Genomic DNA, 16,359 nt, shown 5'->3' with positions numbered 1-16,359 from the left:
TAGCACAAGTGATGTTTTCTGATCTAGGCTCACTGAATAAGGTGTCTAAACAAAAGGCCTTCACTTCCTTCTTCAGTTTTTCTCTTTGTAGAATTTTAAGCACCTTAAAAGAACATAATCTACATCCTGTCACACTCCACAAGAAGAGAGCAACTGGACTTGCTTGAAAAGTCTTGAAGACGTTTCGCCTCTCGTCCGAAAGGCATCCTCAGTTCTGTCTGTCTAATAGGGAGTATCAAGTATTTATCCTCTCATGGATCATAATAGAATCCGAATCAGAATGCTGATGGCTGCATTGAAGGTGGCTGATCGATGTCAGAAAACTGGCAGACATCTTAGCCAGAGAGGATCGTTCATTTTTGTCAACCTGGAACGACCATCACTGAACAAAGATGGGTGTCTATGACATCTATCAGCCACCTTCAATGCAGCCATCAGCATTCTGATTCGGATTCTATTATGATCCATGAGAGGATAAATACTTGATACTCCCTATTAGTCAGACAGAACTGAGGATGCCTTTAGGACGAGAGGCGAAACGTCTTCAAGACTTTTCAAGCAAGTCCAGTTGCTCTCTTCTACCAACCACAGATTGTTCTTTTCAATGAAGATGACTTTAAACTAATCAGAAATCCACTCTATACATTGCTAATGTGGTAAATGACTATTCTAGCTGCAAATGTGTGGTTTTTGGTGCAATATCTCCATAGGTGTATAGAGGCCCATTTCCAGCAACTCTCACTCCAGTGTTCTAATGGTACAATGTGTTTGCTCATTGCCTCAGAAGGCTAATGGATGATTAGAAAACCCTTGTACAATCATGTTAGCACAGCTGAAAACAGTTGAGCTCTTTAGAGAAGCTATAAAACTGACCTTCCTTTGAGCAGATTGAGTTTCTGGAGCATCACATTTGTGGGGTCGATTAAATGCTCAAAATGGCCAGAAAAATGTCTTGACTATATTTTCTATTCATTTTACAACTTATGGTGGGAAATAAAAGTGTGACTTTTCATGGAAAACACAAAATTGTCTGGGTGACCCCAAACTTTTGAACAGTAGTGTGTGTATATATATATATATATATGCAAATTCTGTTCAGCTCTCGAGGCTATCTGGGCCGAGGTCAGTATTCAAGGCCAAGGTCACGGTATTTCACCATACGGACCGACCTTAAGCTGGTAAATAATGTTTTTTTTTTTTTATCAAATTCTAACAGAAAACGAGAGCGCCCGAAAGGGAAAACTGAGCTGAGCCACCATTTTGAATCCTCATTCACGGCTGTAATGCAAATTGCTTCCTCCTCGGTATACAAGTGCACTTCCATGGCAGGAAAAAAAACCCTACATTTTACCACCTATATAGTCCCCTATTTATACAAAATTGAGTCATTCAGGATTCAGCCAGGGCGGCACGGTGGTGTAGTGGTTAGCGCTGTCGCCTCACAGCAAGAAGGTCCGGGTTCGAGCCCCGTGGCCAACAAGGGCCTTTCTGTGCGGAGTTTGCATGTTCTCCCCGTGTCCGCGTGGGTTTCCTCCGGGTGCTCCGGTTTCCCCCACAGTCCAAAGACATGCAGGTTAGGTTAACTGCTGACTCTAAATTGAGCGTAGGTGTGAATGTGAGTGTGAATGGTTGTCTGTGTCTATGTGTCAGCCCTGTGATGACCTGGCGACTTGTCCAGGGTGTACCCCGCCTTTCGCCCGTAGTCAGCTGGGATAGGCTCCAGCTTGCCTGCGACCCTGTAGAAGGATAAAGCGGCTACAGATAATGAGATGAGATGTTTTCTTTTATTTCTTCTTCCTCAGGGTAGTAAAACTCGCTTTCACTGTGAACACTGTCGTTATCGCTATCCATGCTGTAAAATTAATGCTGTTCTCCTGAGAAATGCTGGCAAAAATTTACAAGATTTTTGATAATCTTATAAATAAATCTTATTAAAAAAAGATAAATGTTGACAAAAAATTGCTACTATGTTTGTTGTTATTGTGAACGAGCGCGTCGCCAGAGGTTCGTATAATCGGATACAGACCCGCTCACCAGCCAATCAGAGCGCAGGATTTGATGGAAACCGGACCACGAAATAAATAACAGCTGTTACTTAATCCAGTATGGCCTATTCTCAGTCTTGTAAACCGAACCTCCTCCTGTCTGTTTGGGTAACTAGATTTGCTGCTTGAGATATCTTTTTGTATATTATATAAAAGTGTCTACCTTTCTTCTCCTTATCCCATTCAGCTTGCCATATTATGTTAACTTTATATTTAATGAGTACCTTAACTTCTGATCTACTGAGTGGAATGCTTAACTGAACCTCCTCTTCTTTGGTTGCCTCTTTTGCCGGCTTGTCTGCTTCCTCATTACCACCAACTCCTTTATGGGCTGGAACCCATACAAACTGGACTGATGTTCCCTGTTGACTGACTGCAAATAAGATATTATTATTAATTTAATTCAATAAGCCCTGTCAGCGTGATGATTCTCCACTTTGAATGGATGTGAGAGATGACATAGAATCAGAACAAATAAGTGCTTTAGGAGGCCTAGCTTCTTCTATCCACTCTAATGCAATAATAATAATAATAATGGCTGTCATTTCAGCTGCAAATACAGTATGGACAGATGATCTGATGTTCTCTTTTTAATAGAGATTTTGTAATCAGGGATATAAACTGCAATACCTGTTTTACCCTCTGAATCTTTAGATGCATCTGTATAAACCTGTGTTGGATTACAGTACCTACTTCCTAAATATTGCTCTCCGTTCTGATACACTCCTCCAGATTTAGCTCTCTCTTTGGTTTCCATGATCACCGTAGGGAAGCAAAACAACCACGGTGGAGTTGTTACCAGGGGCACACGCCAGCGACGTCGAAGCCTCACGCGCGCACCAATGACATATTTACATATTTGTTTTAACCTTAAAAATACTTTATTAATTCAATTTTTTTATCATCTTCAGTACAATTCTTTAACAATGAATCTATGCAGGACTTGATTTAAAATATTTAAATTTATTCATATATGCAAAATATGAAGGTAGAATAATGAATTGTTTATTTTTTTAATACCCAGAATATTATACAATGGTTTTTTTTAGAAAACAAAAATGTATTTATTCGTTTATTTTAATGCTCTATAGAGATCTTGCAGTCACGTGACCGGAAAGTACACAGCCGCCATCTTGTCGGTAAAAAACACCGCTGAATACTGCTGCACTCGTGTACAAAATGGATCAATTTCAACCAACGGACTACACGGCTCATTTTTCTAATGAACAGATAACTAGATGTATGTCTAAAATAAACGACCTACAGATTAGTGACCCTTATCGATTACCGGACGTAGTTTTCACGACCGGGTCAGTGGATATTGAACTGCCAGAGGCGGAATACCCAGACGTGTATAATTACCTCATTAACTTTCCCTCACTGTTCAGTGGTGAAGCACTGCGTGCTTATAAATCTCTGGACAGTTATCTTTACAGAAATTCAGGATTTGTCAGCGACTCAGATGTGGCATCTTGTAAACAAGAAAATAACAATCCTCATTGGACGGGTAAGTCACTTAAGTATTGAGTACTAGTACTGATACTAGATATATCAGTAGTATCTAATATAGCACTGACCAGCCGATAATAGAATAGAATAAGGTAATTCCAGCTGTAATTCCAAATCGTCCGTCTTGTTTACCATGGATCTGGCATTGGAGAGATAGAGGCTTGGCAGTGGAGGTTTGAGTGGCTGTTTTCTGAGCTTAGTCAACAGGCCGGCTCTGCCTACAGCCTCGCTTTTGCTTCCTCTCCCGACGCCGCCTCCTTCGCCTGCCAGACCCGATAACAATCCACGGAGACCCCGCTGGTCTCGCTATCTCGTCCGGAATGTTGTGCATGCGATGGAAATCACTACAAACCATCATTTTCTGCTGGAAACCAATGTCCAGTAAGTCCATACGGTTGTAGTGGATATTGAAGTCCGGTACAGACAAACAACACGCAAAAATACACACAAAAAACATAAAAAACATGCACAGGTAGGGAGAGCTTGTAGATGCAGCCGTTGTAATAGAATTGTATATAGTAGGGTTTTACAGAAGAAAAGGTAGAAGTAGAAGCAGAAGTAGAAGGCGGAAATATGGCGTTTGACCGACAAGATGGCGTCTGTTACAATATGGATCGGCTGTGACGTCACATGCAAGATCTCTATAGTGCTGCTTGAAAGTTTGTGAACCGTTTCGAATTTAGAAGAAGAAACCTTTATTTGTCACATGCACACTTCAAGCACAGTGAAATTCATCCTCTGCATTTAACCCATCTGAAGCAGTGAACACACGCACACACCAGAGTGCCCGGGGAGCAGTCAGGGGTTCGGTACCTTGCTCAAGGGCACTTCAGCCCAAGGCTGCAAGTCTTTGGACTGTGGGGGAAACCGGAGCACCCGGAGGAAACCCACGCAGACACGGGGAGAACGTGCAAACTCCGCACAGAAAGGCCCTCACCGGCTGCTGGGTTCGAACCCGGAACCTTCTTGCTGTGAGGCGACAGCCAGCGCTAACCATTACACCACCATGCCGCCAGTTTTCTAGATTTCTACATCAATATGAAATAAAACCATCAGATTTTCAGTCAAGTCCTAAAATTAGATAAACAGAACCTGATTAAACAAATGAGATAAAAAATATTATTCAGTCATTTTATTTCTTTTTTGAGGAAAATGATCCAAGAATATCACATATCAGTGAGTGGGGGGAAAAAGTGTGTGTTCGGATTAGAAGTTCAAGGTGAAATTCGACTCATGGAAGAAACGTGATAAACTGCAACATTTAAAACCTTTATTTAAAACTTTGTAAAAATGGATTAAACTTTGTTGAACAGGGTTTAAAGAAAGTGTAAAAAAAAAAAAAAAAAACCAGGAAAAAAAAAAACCCAAAACACACTGGACCTGCTCATGTAAGAAGAGTATTTGTGCATAAATCATGTTAAGTCTTGCGTGCAGGTGTGTGACTCGTGGCTGCTGGAACCTTTTCCGCAATCACAAAGTGGTTCCTTCCTTTCTGTGTGATGGAGGATAAGAGAGGAGTGACGGGGCCTTCAGCAATGCCTGTCAAATGTGCAGGAGGAAATCAGGAAGTTGTCAGAATTATCAGATGACACAGTGCTACACCCAAACCCAGAATTCCAGCTATGGAAAACATTTCCAAAGGAAAAAAAAAAATCCTGGAAGCTTCTTCCTGACTTATACAGTGAGAGTAAAAAGTATTTGATCCCTTGCTGATTTTGTTGGTTTGCGCACTAATAAAGACATGATCATTCTATCCTTTTAATGGTAGATGTATTCTAACATGGAGAGACAGAATATCAAAAAGAAAATAACTTGAAAGAATATATTTTAATTGATTTGTATTTCATTGAGGGAAATAAGTATTTGATCCCTCTAGCCAAAAGCACTTAATACTTGGTGGCAAAGCCTTTGTTTGCAAGCACAGCGGACAGACGTTTGTTGTCGTTAACCACAAGGTTAGCACACATATCAGGGGGAATTTTGGCCCACTCTTCTTTGCAGATCCTCTCTAAATCATTAAGGTTGGTGGGCTGTCGCTTGGCAACTCGGACCTTCAGCTCCCTCCATAGATTTTCGATTGGATTGAGGTCCGGAGACTGGCTGAGCCACTCCATGACCTTAATGTGGTTCTTCTTGAGCCACTCCTTTGTTGCCTTTGCTGTATGCTTCGGGTCGTTGTCATGTTGGATGGAAGACCCAACCACGGCCCATTTTCAACTTCCTGGCAGAGGGGAGGAGGTTGTCCCTCAGGACTGCACGGTACATGGCTCCATCCATCTTCCCACTGATGCGGTGAAGTAGCCCTGTGCCCTTGGCAGAGAAACACCCCCAAAACATAATGCTTCCACCTCCATGCTTGACGGTGGGCACAGTGTTCCTGGGGTCATGAAGCACTTGCATGTGACGTCACAGCCGATCCAGATTGTGACAGACGCCATCTTGTTGGTCAAACGCCATATTTCTGCCTTCTACTTCTACTTCTGGTTCTACTTCTACCTTTTCTTCTGGAAAAACCTACTATATACAATTCTACTACAATGGCTGCGGCTACAAGCTCTCCCTACCTGTGCACGTTTTTAATGTTTTTTTGTGTGTATTTTTGCGTGTTGTTCGTCTGTACCGGACTTCAATATCCACTACAACCGTATGGACTTACTGGACATTGGTTTCCAGCAGAAAATGATGGTTTGTAGCAATTTCCATCACATGCACAACATTCCGGACGAGAAAAAAAAAAAAAAAAAAAACATTCCGGATGAGATAGCGAGACCAGCGGGGTCTCCGTGGATTGTTATTGGAAGCAAAGCTAAGGAGGCGGCGCCGGGAGTGGAAGCAAAAGCGAGGCTGCAGAGCCGGCCTGTTGACTAAGCTCAGAAAACAGCTACTCAAATCTCCACTGCTAAGCCTCTACCTCTCCAACGCCAGGTAAACAAGACGGACGATTTGGAATTACAGCTGGAATTACCTTATTCTATTCTATAATCGGCTGGTCAGTGCTATACTCAATACTTAAGTGACTTACCCGTCCAGTGAGGATCATTTTCTTGTTTACAAGATGCCACATCTGAGTCGCTGACAAATCCTGAATTTCTGTAAAGATAACTGTCCAGAGATTTATAAGCACGCAGTGCTTCACTACTGAACAGCGAGGGAAAGTTGATGAGGTAATTATACACGTCTGGGTATTCCGCTGGCAGTTCAACATCCACTGACACGGTCGTGAAAACTCCGTCCGGAAAGCCATATGGGTCACTAATCTGTAGATCGTTTATTTTAGACATATATCTAGTTCTCTGTTCATTAGAAAAATGAGCTGTGTAGTCCGTCGGTTGAAATTAACCCATTCTGTACACGAGTGCAGCAATATTCAGCTGTGCTGTTGACCGACAAGATGGCGGCTGTGTACTTTCCGGTCACGTGACTGCAAGATCTCTATAGGCAGCATTTTTCTTCCTCCACACATGACGAGTAGAGTTTAGACCAAATAGTTCAATTTTGGTCTCGTCTGACCACAGAACCTTCTCCCAATCACTTTGTACATCTTTGAGGTGATCATTGGCATACTTTAGGCAGGCCTCCACATGTGCCTTCTTAAGCAGGGGTACCTTTCGGGCACTGCAGGATTTTAATCCATTGCGGCGCAAAGTGTTGCCAATTGTTTTCCTGGTGACTGTGGTCCCAGCTGCCTTGAGGTCATTCACTAACTCCCGCTGTGTGGTTGCAGGCCGATTTCTCACAGTTCTCATGATCATTGCCACCCCACGAGGTGAAATCTTCTGTGGAGCACCAGACCGAGGTCTATTGATGGTCATGTTATACTTCTTAAATTTTCTCACAATTGCACCAGTGGTTGTTACTTTAATCCCCAGCATCTTGCTAATGTTTTTGTAGCCCATTCCAGATTTGTGCAGGTCAACAATCCTGTCTCTGAGGTCCTGAGAGAGTTCTTTGGTCTTACCCATGTTGGAGAGTTTGGAATCTGTCTGATTCTGTGAACAGGTGTCTTTCATACAGGTGATTAGTTAGAACAGGCGTCTTCAATTCAGGTAACAAGTTGATTGGGAGTGTCTAAGGCTACGTTCACACTGCAGGCTGAAGTGACTCAAATCCGATCTTTTCGCCCATATGTGACCTGTATCCGATCTTTTATTGACAATATGAACGACACAGATCCGATTTTTTCAAATCCGACCCAGGCCGTTTGGATATGTGGTCCTAATTCTGATTCCTATCCGCTCTTTTCATATGCGACTTCAGTCTGAACCGCCAGGTCGCATTCATCTGACTTACACGTCATCAACAAGCCACAAACGTCACTATTCTGCGCTGAAGTAGGCGGCGGGTCTCTCAAAAAAAGTTACAACAACATGGCGCATAATCACGGGCGTAGATAGAGGGTGGGACTCGTCCCACCCAGATTTAAATTCACCTCGTTCGGTCCCCCCCACTTATAGGGAGGAAAAAACGTCTATGCTGTCTTTCTTTGCATAAGGCAAACCTCACGGAAAAATCAAAAGACTAATTACCATTCGGTTTATTGAGGTGCACAGCAGTGTATGCATAGTTGCAACAATTCACATAAAACAAAGACTGACATTCGGTTGGTTGAGCTGCGCAGACTGCACAGGTTGCGAGCTCGAGCTTGGTTGCTATGGTTACTAACAACAAGTTTGACAGGCATATCGGGGTTGGGGTTGGTTTGCTGGCAGCTTTGTCCCCCCCCCCCCCCCCCCCCCCCAGTTTTTTGTCCCTCCCAGTTCAAAAAACGTATCTGCGCCCCTGCGCATGACATCAATGCGAGGGACGCTTCGGGCTGTGAAGGTTCTGAATCTTCTCAATGGAAGGACGCAGAGGTTAGGGAGCTGATTTCCATTTGGGGGGATGCAGCTATTCAAGCTAGATTGGATGGGTCATACCGCAACCGGGCGGTTTTACTTCCGTAAACACTGGCCATGCTCACTGCGTGACGTCGTCGTATCCTGCAATGCGCATGCGGAACACTTTTAGGTCGCTTTTCGTTCATACTGAGGATCACATACAAGTCGCATATATTTGTTAATGTGAACGACCTCACAAAAAAAATTGGATTTCACAAAAAAATCGGAATTGAGCATTAAGCCTTGCAGTGTGAACGTAGCGTAACTGGTCTGTGAAAGCCAGGACTCCTAATGCATACTAGGGGATCAAATACTTATTTCCCTCAATGAAATACAAATCAATTAATATATATTCTTTCAAGTTATTTTCTTTTTGATATTCTGTCTCTCCATGTTAGAATACATTTACCATTAAAAGGATAGAATGATCATGTCTTTATTAGTGCGCAAACCAACAAAATCAGCAAGGGATCAAATACTTTTTACTCTCACTGTAATGCTCTCCAAACCCACATGGACTTCCACAAAACTGTTTATATATCACGACGCACCCCCAGAACACCAAACACAACATGTATAATAATATTCATTCATAACTGCATCCATGTCCTCGACTGGGTGGGGTTTCTTTCACAAAGGCCTCATTTCACAGCAAATGGTGCACGCAGCACAAACACCATGAAACAAGACCGTTAACCCGAACACAAACACAGTAATGAGACTAATACTGGTACGCTCACACCACCTGGAGGTCGTCCTGCCACATGTTCTATCTGCCTTTAAAAGGTGTTAAAACGATACTGTAATTTAAAGGTAATTTCTGATGAGTAAATATATAGAACTGATGAAAAATAATGATTTACGGCTTCTGCAGAAAAGCTGAAAAACCGTGTATTCCTGTCTGGAACGCTTGTTTGTGTTTGGTTGAGTCTCAAGGCCAATTTATGCTGACAACGCAGTCCTCGCAGATGGTGTCGCAGATGGCGTCTGCGTAGCCCCCCCCCTTCGCAGACGCTCTGCGCGCACCTCCCAAAAATTGTGACCACCGCAGAAGCCTCGCAGACAGCGTCGCAGACAAGAGGGCTCTGATTGGTCCACTCTACATCCGCTGTACACGCACTTCCGCTTCCCTACTTTCCCGGTTTGGTTTGTTTTCACGACCGCCATTTTTAAAAACACGAGCGAAGATGGAGCAGCACGAAGAGCGGTTGATCGAGGAAGCACGTACATCTATACGACTCCAGTTCTAGTCATTATCAGTAACCCGAGGATAAACACTCCACTAACCACACCCACCAACTACTCCTAGCGATTTCGCGACTTCGCGCCCCCTTGCGTTGTGACGGTGAATAACATCGTGCACGCCTATTACTCCCTGCTCAACGATAAATTACAACTGTCTGCGAAAAGCTATCTGCGAAAGCCTTGTCGCAAGAGCATGCAGAGGCCCTCAGGCCCTGTCCACACGGCAACGGATTCAGGTGAATCCGATAAAATTTATCGTTTCGGCCTGGCATCCACACGGCACCGGCGTTTTGGGTGCCCCAAAATGACATTTTTTTGAGAACGGTTTCCAGAGTGGAAAAATCTGGCAACGGCGCCGTTGCAAAGTCGTCTGGATGAGTAGAACGGATTTGTTTATGATGACGTCACAACCACATGACTAGAAGAAGGGGTTTATGCGCATGTGTCCTACTTCTTCTATTGTTCTGGTGTCTCCAATGGGACCGTCTTACAGCGCACGTAGAGGTGTGGCATGTGTATTGCATCGTTTTCAGCAAGCGTTGCGTTGCCATATGGACCTGATATTTTACTGATCTGTTGCCCATGTGGACGCGATATTTTTTTTACCCGCTAAAAAAAAAAATCTCGTTGCCGTTGTCATGTGGATGTAGCCTCAGTCAGTCATTTTTATCGACACCTCTTCACTCTGGCCCTGTATCAGTCTGTTTGGAAAGAAAACATGGCTGAATTCAGGAGGCTCCCAGCGCAGCCGGATCACTCTCATTTTAAGCCACTCGAGGAGTAAAACAAATATTCAGATCTGATTCAGCTCTACGTATTTAACCGTTAATCTCGCCAAACTTAAAAAGTCATACCGAATTCACATTTCATTTTGACTCTCAAGGTTTTTTTTTCCTCCCCAAGCAGTCAGGAATGGTAGGGTGATTATATCTGTTCTGTCAAATTTACTGGTTTGATCGGGTCACCAAAACAGGAATCTACCTAACGAGAGGCTGAATATCAGCCTTTCAACAGAGATCTAGCTGTAGTGTCGACAAACAAACTCAAGAGCAGAACTTTCCCAGAAGCCTTTGTGAACTCATTTCATGCTGGCTACTGTTGTTGTGTGCGAGTTTGAAAATCTGATCAATCCTGTCGGAGGAGTCGCGATTTTTGCAAAATTGCATATGACCCCGTGTAACTTTAGCCAAGGCAGGTGGTGCCACCTAGTGAACAATTCTTATTGGTTTATGTCTTTAGAGTCTTCTGGGTGAGTTTCAGTGAAAACATCCTAGCAGTTTACGAAGAGTAGTGTTTGGTATGACAAGTCACCCAAACTTTTCAAACGCCCATGAAAAGTTAAAGGAGAACTGAAGTCATTTTTAAACTCGCTTTATTTCTTAATTAACGTGTTATTCAATTACATTTTCGGTTTTAGTAACCTTATATCGTGACTCGTATTGGCAACTTAAATATTATACTTATCGGCCTATTCGGTTTTTATCCATGTTGAATTTGATTCGTTTGGTCCACGGCAGGCGTCGCTTATCCGCGCGATCTTCACGAGACTTCGAAACGTGAAGCGTCAGCCAGGTGTCAGTGCCGCCATTTTGAAAACTGTTTTCCAAACGAAATATTGCACAAAAACGAGTTTAAATGACGATTACTGCCGACTTTTTTCAAACTTTCCTGATTGCCATCAAAACAAACAAAACTTCCGGCTTCAGCGTTCGAAAGAGGGCGCGCGCGTCTTTTGACGACGTTGGCAGATGTCGGTCACTTTGATTTCCGCTGTACGTTTTACTTCCGTCCTACGATGTCTCGCACAGGTCTCAACGAATCTCGTTTACGGCCATTGCTTTGACATATGGACTGATATATTACAGAGCATATTTCAAACACTCATAACTTGCTATAGCAGCGACAAAATAGCGATCAAAAATGCGTTCTGATATTTAATAAAATGAGAAATAGAATTTTGATAATTTAAAAAAAAAATTGCCTTCAGTTCTCCTTTAACTATGAACGCTGGCGCCACCGTCTTGACAACTTTTATACATCCCAACTAGCGGAACGATCCTTATGAGTTTGATCAAAATCTGATCACTCCTGTAGGAGTAGCAGCGCTTTTTGTAAACTGTGGACGATGATGACGAGGCCAAAAGACGGACCAGCCGTCTGAGTGTTTTATCACTTGTACAATGTTTCATTGTACAAAGTAATAAAACACTCAGTGCTTTAATAATGTGGAGTGTCTGCTGTTTAAGTCTGTATGAATGAGCTGTTACTATAGAAACGACAACGTGTTAAGGGATAGTTTTATGCGCTCTTTCTGTGATTTGGCTCTCAGAAGCCAGAATACGCAAAATATAAAAATCACTATTATGGTTAATCTTACTGCAAGGAGAAACGTATTTCACAGTTATGGAAGGAGTCTCCAGTGTCAGTGGAGTGTCCATACGGAGAACATTTCTGTTTCTCAGTTACATGAGAAGCTGCAGTTTTTGTCGAATTAGGTTTGGAAAAAAAAGTATATGTAAATGGATAAAAATAAAACAAAAGTATGACGCTGTTCATTAATAAATTGCAAACTGCCCATCATTGATTATTTTCCGATAGCAACCCGCCCCCCAACCTGCTCACCAGTGGATACGCAGTGACGTAGAGCCTCCAGGAGGTTGGGGCTGGAGAACTTGACCACACCTCTGAAGAGCTCACCTCTATCACTGAGTGTGTCGTCGCTGCTGCTGCTGCCTCTGTACCTGGTTTCAAGCTGAAGGGAATAAAATATCATTTCATAACCCTGGAAATCAGATTTATATCCCCAGCTGTAGATGTTTTAATGAGAGAAACACTTTGCATATGGGTCTGTCTCAGAAACATTTGGGACATTATGGTCAAAAAATAAATTTTCTAATTTTACTTTTTTTTTTTTTGCATTTACCCAACACTCACTCAATGTTTCTTTTGCAGGGCTCAACATTAGCACTTGCCCGATGGCCCGGCGGTGTTTTTTCACGTCTTTCGGGCCAGTTCGGGCCACTAAATTTGGCCAAACAGTGGCCCGGGCGGGCCAGTACGTTTTCGATACAAATTAACAAATTTTATTACTCATATTTTACCCGGAATTGTGAAGAAATTGTTCGTAAAATGCACCTTTTCGATACGAGGTCCGCCATCTTTGTTTTCGTCCCGCTCCGCCCCGTGGCAGGAGCGTGTCGTCTTCGTGCATCTTCGGAGATGTTCGGCGCTGTTCGGAAGCGTCATTTTGGCGGGAAAATAGCATCTTGTAGACGAAGACGGTTGCGGCAAGGAGACCATCAGAACGGTGAAATTCAAATAGAAATATGTTCAAACTCCACGCTCCAGTTTAAATACGATCGTGCATAAATTAACTATCGGGTGTTAACGAACGGCTTCATTTTGAACTCGGCAGCCAATCAGAGCGCGCGACGTCACGCTCGGTTTACAACTCGCCAAATATGGCGCCAAATCGTAAAACAGCATTTCAACACACGCGCTTTAGCTTCAGATGGTGCAAAATCGTTCAGACTTCGTATATTAATATCAAAATTTCAGGATACACTGCTAAGAAATATGGCTACACGTGGATCAACTTTTAGTGATTAAAGAATGAAGTATAAATGTTGGTTGCTATGACTGAAATAGAAGAACAGATAAAATAATGTGGTAAATTAGATCTGATCCCATATATTATATTATTCAAATATCCAAAGATGATGAAATCTATCAAAATAGCCAAACTAGGTCTACATTAGTTCATTACAACAAAAATAACTATTCTGACCCTCTCTGGTACAACCAGACCATGCTAAACCCAGTATAGAGGTTTTCGACCCACGTGACCGTTGCCATGTCGACAAGTAGATGGCGCCATTTTGGCGGTCACAACAATGGCGACTCTCGCTAGCCCAACATGTCAGAGATTTGTCAAAAAATATGTATTTTCCCTTTTCACAGCATGCATTGTTTGAATGGTTGCCATGACAACATATGCAAAGATTTCCAACAACATTTTGTGGCCAAAAAATTCCATAACAGTCTACTTCAACGTGATACCAAATAAAAGTAAATTCATTGCAGTTAGAAAAATAGTGTCCAGGTTGAGAGAGAGAGAGTTACATTAATCATATAGAAAAACGCATAATAATTAATATGTCTAGTATCGAATTCTAGTTTTGTCCATTGCATATTCACATCTAAAAAGTACAACCCACCCAACAACATGGCTCTGCCTTGCCTGAGGGCACCGTGTATGTTAAACCTAGACTACACGTAAGCCGGCCAAACACTAGTAAGAAGCCCAGTGCCAGGTAGCCCCATTGATGAGGCCGAGCGGTCCCCGTCTCACGTATATAAAACCATCGTAGCCTGACTAGTGGGGCTCGGTGCCAGGTAGCCTGAACACCGCCTAACAGGGCTTGCGTGTAGGCTAGGTGCTAGGCTACATGTATAATTTGTCATTTATCTCGCATACGAGATCTTTAAACTTTTGGAAAAGTTACCCGAGACAAAATGTTCGCCACACAAACGCGTGTGTTCGGTGGGCTGCCAATTCTCTGCCTGATCGCCGCGATCCACTTTTCGCGACGCTGTCGATCGGCCGGGAACCTATGGAACGTTAATCCAGGCTTATCCCCTCTTCTGTTGTGGCAGCTAACTGCACAACACATATCAGGCATTCTACGATAAAAGTAAGCGATGAAGAAGATGGATATTACAAGTGTTGTTTGCTGATAAGCGTGGCTTTGTACCTCCAAAATGGCGGCGTAAACAGTATCACGTGACCCTATGACGTCAAGTCGAAAACCTCTATACCCCCAGTTGCTAGGGTATCTGTTGTTGGCATGGCAACGGTTTATGCAAATGAGCTGAATTTGCAAAAATGTACTACTAGTTCCCCCGAGGACATATCCTGAAAATTTGGTGTTTATATCTTGTCTTATTAAAAAAATACAACATTTCACCCCTTTTTGGCTCACCTGAGCATACCTGTTAATTAGCTAATTAACAGGTAATTAGGGTTATAAATCACCCCCGAGCAGGTAAGGCTTTGCAAAAATCTCACTAGATTATTCCCCAAAGTCCACCCTTTCAGCAAATGCATGGTTTGTCAATGATTCTCATGATATTTTATTAATTAAGAAATAAAACTTCTTCATGCCCATTTAAATCCAGCATGATGAGGGTTAGTATGCCACCCTCACCTTTCATCCAGACTTGGGACTGGCCTGTGTGTGTCTTGTGGCTATTATATAAAGGTGTATTTAAAAAGTTAATTGTATTTCTATTAGAATATCTACAGTGGTGAGAATTCAATATCTACAATGTTGAGAATATATGAGCCAAAGCTGAAACCGTGACAAAAAAGGGAACTATGTCTCCATCACACAGGGTGGGTTACAGGCAAAGCTTATTCTATAAACAAGTGAGTTGCATGGCGAGGCAAAACTTAGCTTATTCTAAAACTTATACAAACAATTAATGTAAAACAGTAATCAACAGCATGTGTTAAACGAACAGAGAACAAGAACAAAGGAAATTTTTAAATGTAACCAAGAAATTGATAGAACAAGAAATGCAAAAAGAATAAAATATCAATGTGAACAAACAATAAAGATAATAATAATGTTAGCAAAATATGAATAATCTTATTTTCATTAATTTCACCTTAAAATGCACCAGAATGCACAAATATGAATTGAAAATTCAAAATTTTCTGGCGGAGGGCCCCCGGACCCCCCTTTTTGTACAAGCACTTGCGGTGCTTGCAGCGGCTGCCTGTAGCAGCCGTGGTTCGGGTACTGCGCGCATTCGGGCCACCACATTTTCCATTTGGGCCAGTAACTCTTCAATTCCACTGGCCCAATGGGCCACCAGTGGTAAATGCTTAATGTCTCAGCCTGTTTTGTCATGTTTAATAAGAATAAAGATAGTATCTTGCTTTATCTGGCCTCCACTGTGGAAAATTGTTTTGATTCCAATTCAAATGCTTTTGTAAAATTGATTTCCATATAAAATAACTCCATCATGAAGAATTAAAGCCCCTCCTTCACAGAGGAGTGAACATATTGAATAAATTTCCTCTTTTTGATTGCTCGGGTTAAAAATGCCAAGTTATGATGACTGAATTGATTATTCACTTAAATATGAATAATATGATACATTTTGGGTATTTGATATGGCGAAATAGGACACAACGGAAAAATCAAGAACACACCGGAAAGATGAGAATAACGGCGGCGGTAAAAGAACAGCGACTGTACCGGCTGAAGGTCGCGCGGGTCTCTGCTGCGGCGCGTGAGGCAGGGGCGGGGCAAAATGACTGGCCGTAGATTCTATCAAAAGTTTGATCTAAATTGACCACGGTTGCAAAATATTGGCCAAAATCACGCAAACACTACGAAATATGAAAGTAAGATGAAAAAGAAACATTCTATTGCCTTATACTGCAAGACTAAAACAAAATAAAACTGTCAAAACTCCCCTTTTCAGCGATAACGTCCGAACAGATCACTCGCGTAACAGAAAGATGGCAAATGGAAGCACGATCAACTTCTAACTGCTGGAGTGGAAAATTCCATTCTACACATGCAAATTGTTAATGCGTGTCCTTCCCCGCACACAAATAACACGCTACGGTAAAAAATAGACCACAACTCATTTTATAGCTCAGAAATTCA

General features: G+C 42.4%; 1 protein-coding gene across 2 annotated transcripts in view; it reads right to left on the bottom strand.

The window, feature by feature from the left end:
• Positions 1–4,810: 4,810 nt before the first annotated feature.
• The window catches only part of cenpn (centromere protein N), a 41,363-nt gene continuing 29,814 nt past the window's right edge, over positions 4,811–16,359 (bottom strand). For both annotated transcript variants that reach the window (XM_060923209.1, XM_060923208.1), the window contains 2 exons: positions 12,299–12,428; positions 4,811–5,093 (listed from right to left, as the gene is read on the bottom strand). In XM_060923209.1, coding sequence (XP_060779192.1) covers positions 5,025–5,093; positions 12,299–12,428 — 199 coding nt within the window. In that variant the 3' untranslated portion in view covers positions 4,811–5,024. The remainder of the gene's footprint in view (positions 5,094–12,298; positions 12,429–16,359) is intronic.

This window comes from Neoarius graeffei, chromosome 6 (assembly GCF_027579695.1).
Source record: "Neoarius graeffei isolate fNeoGra1 chromosome 6, fNeoGra1.pri, whole genome shotgun sequence".
Taxonomy (NCBI): domain Eukaryota; kingdom Metazoa; phylum Chordata; class Actinopteri; order Siluriformes; family Ariidae; genus Neoarius; species Neoarius graeffei.
The sequence above is the reverse complement of the archived record's forward strand: the minus strand, read 5'-3'. Positions and strand labels throughout refer to the sequence as shown.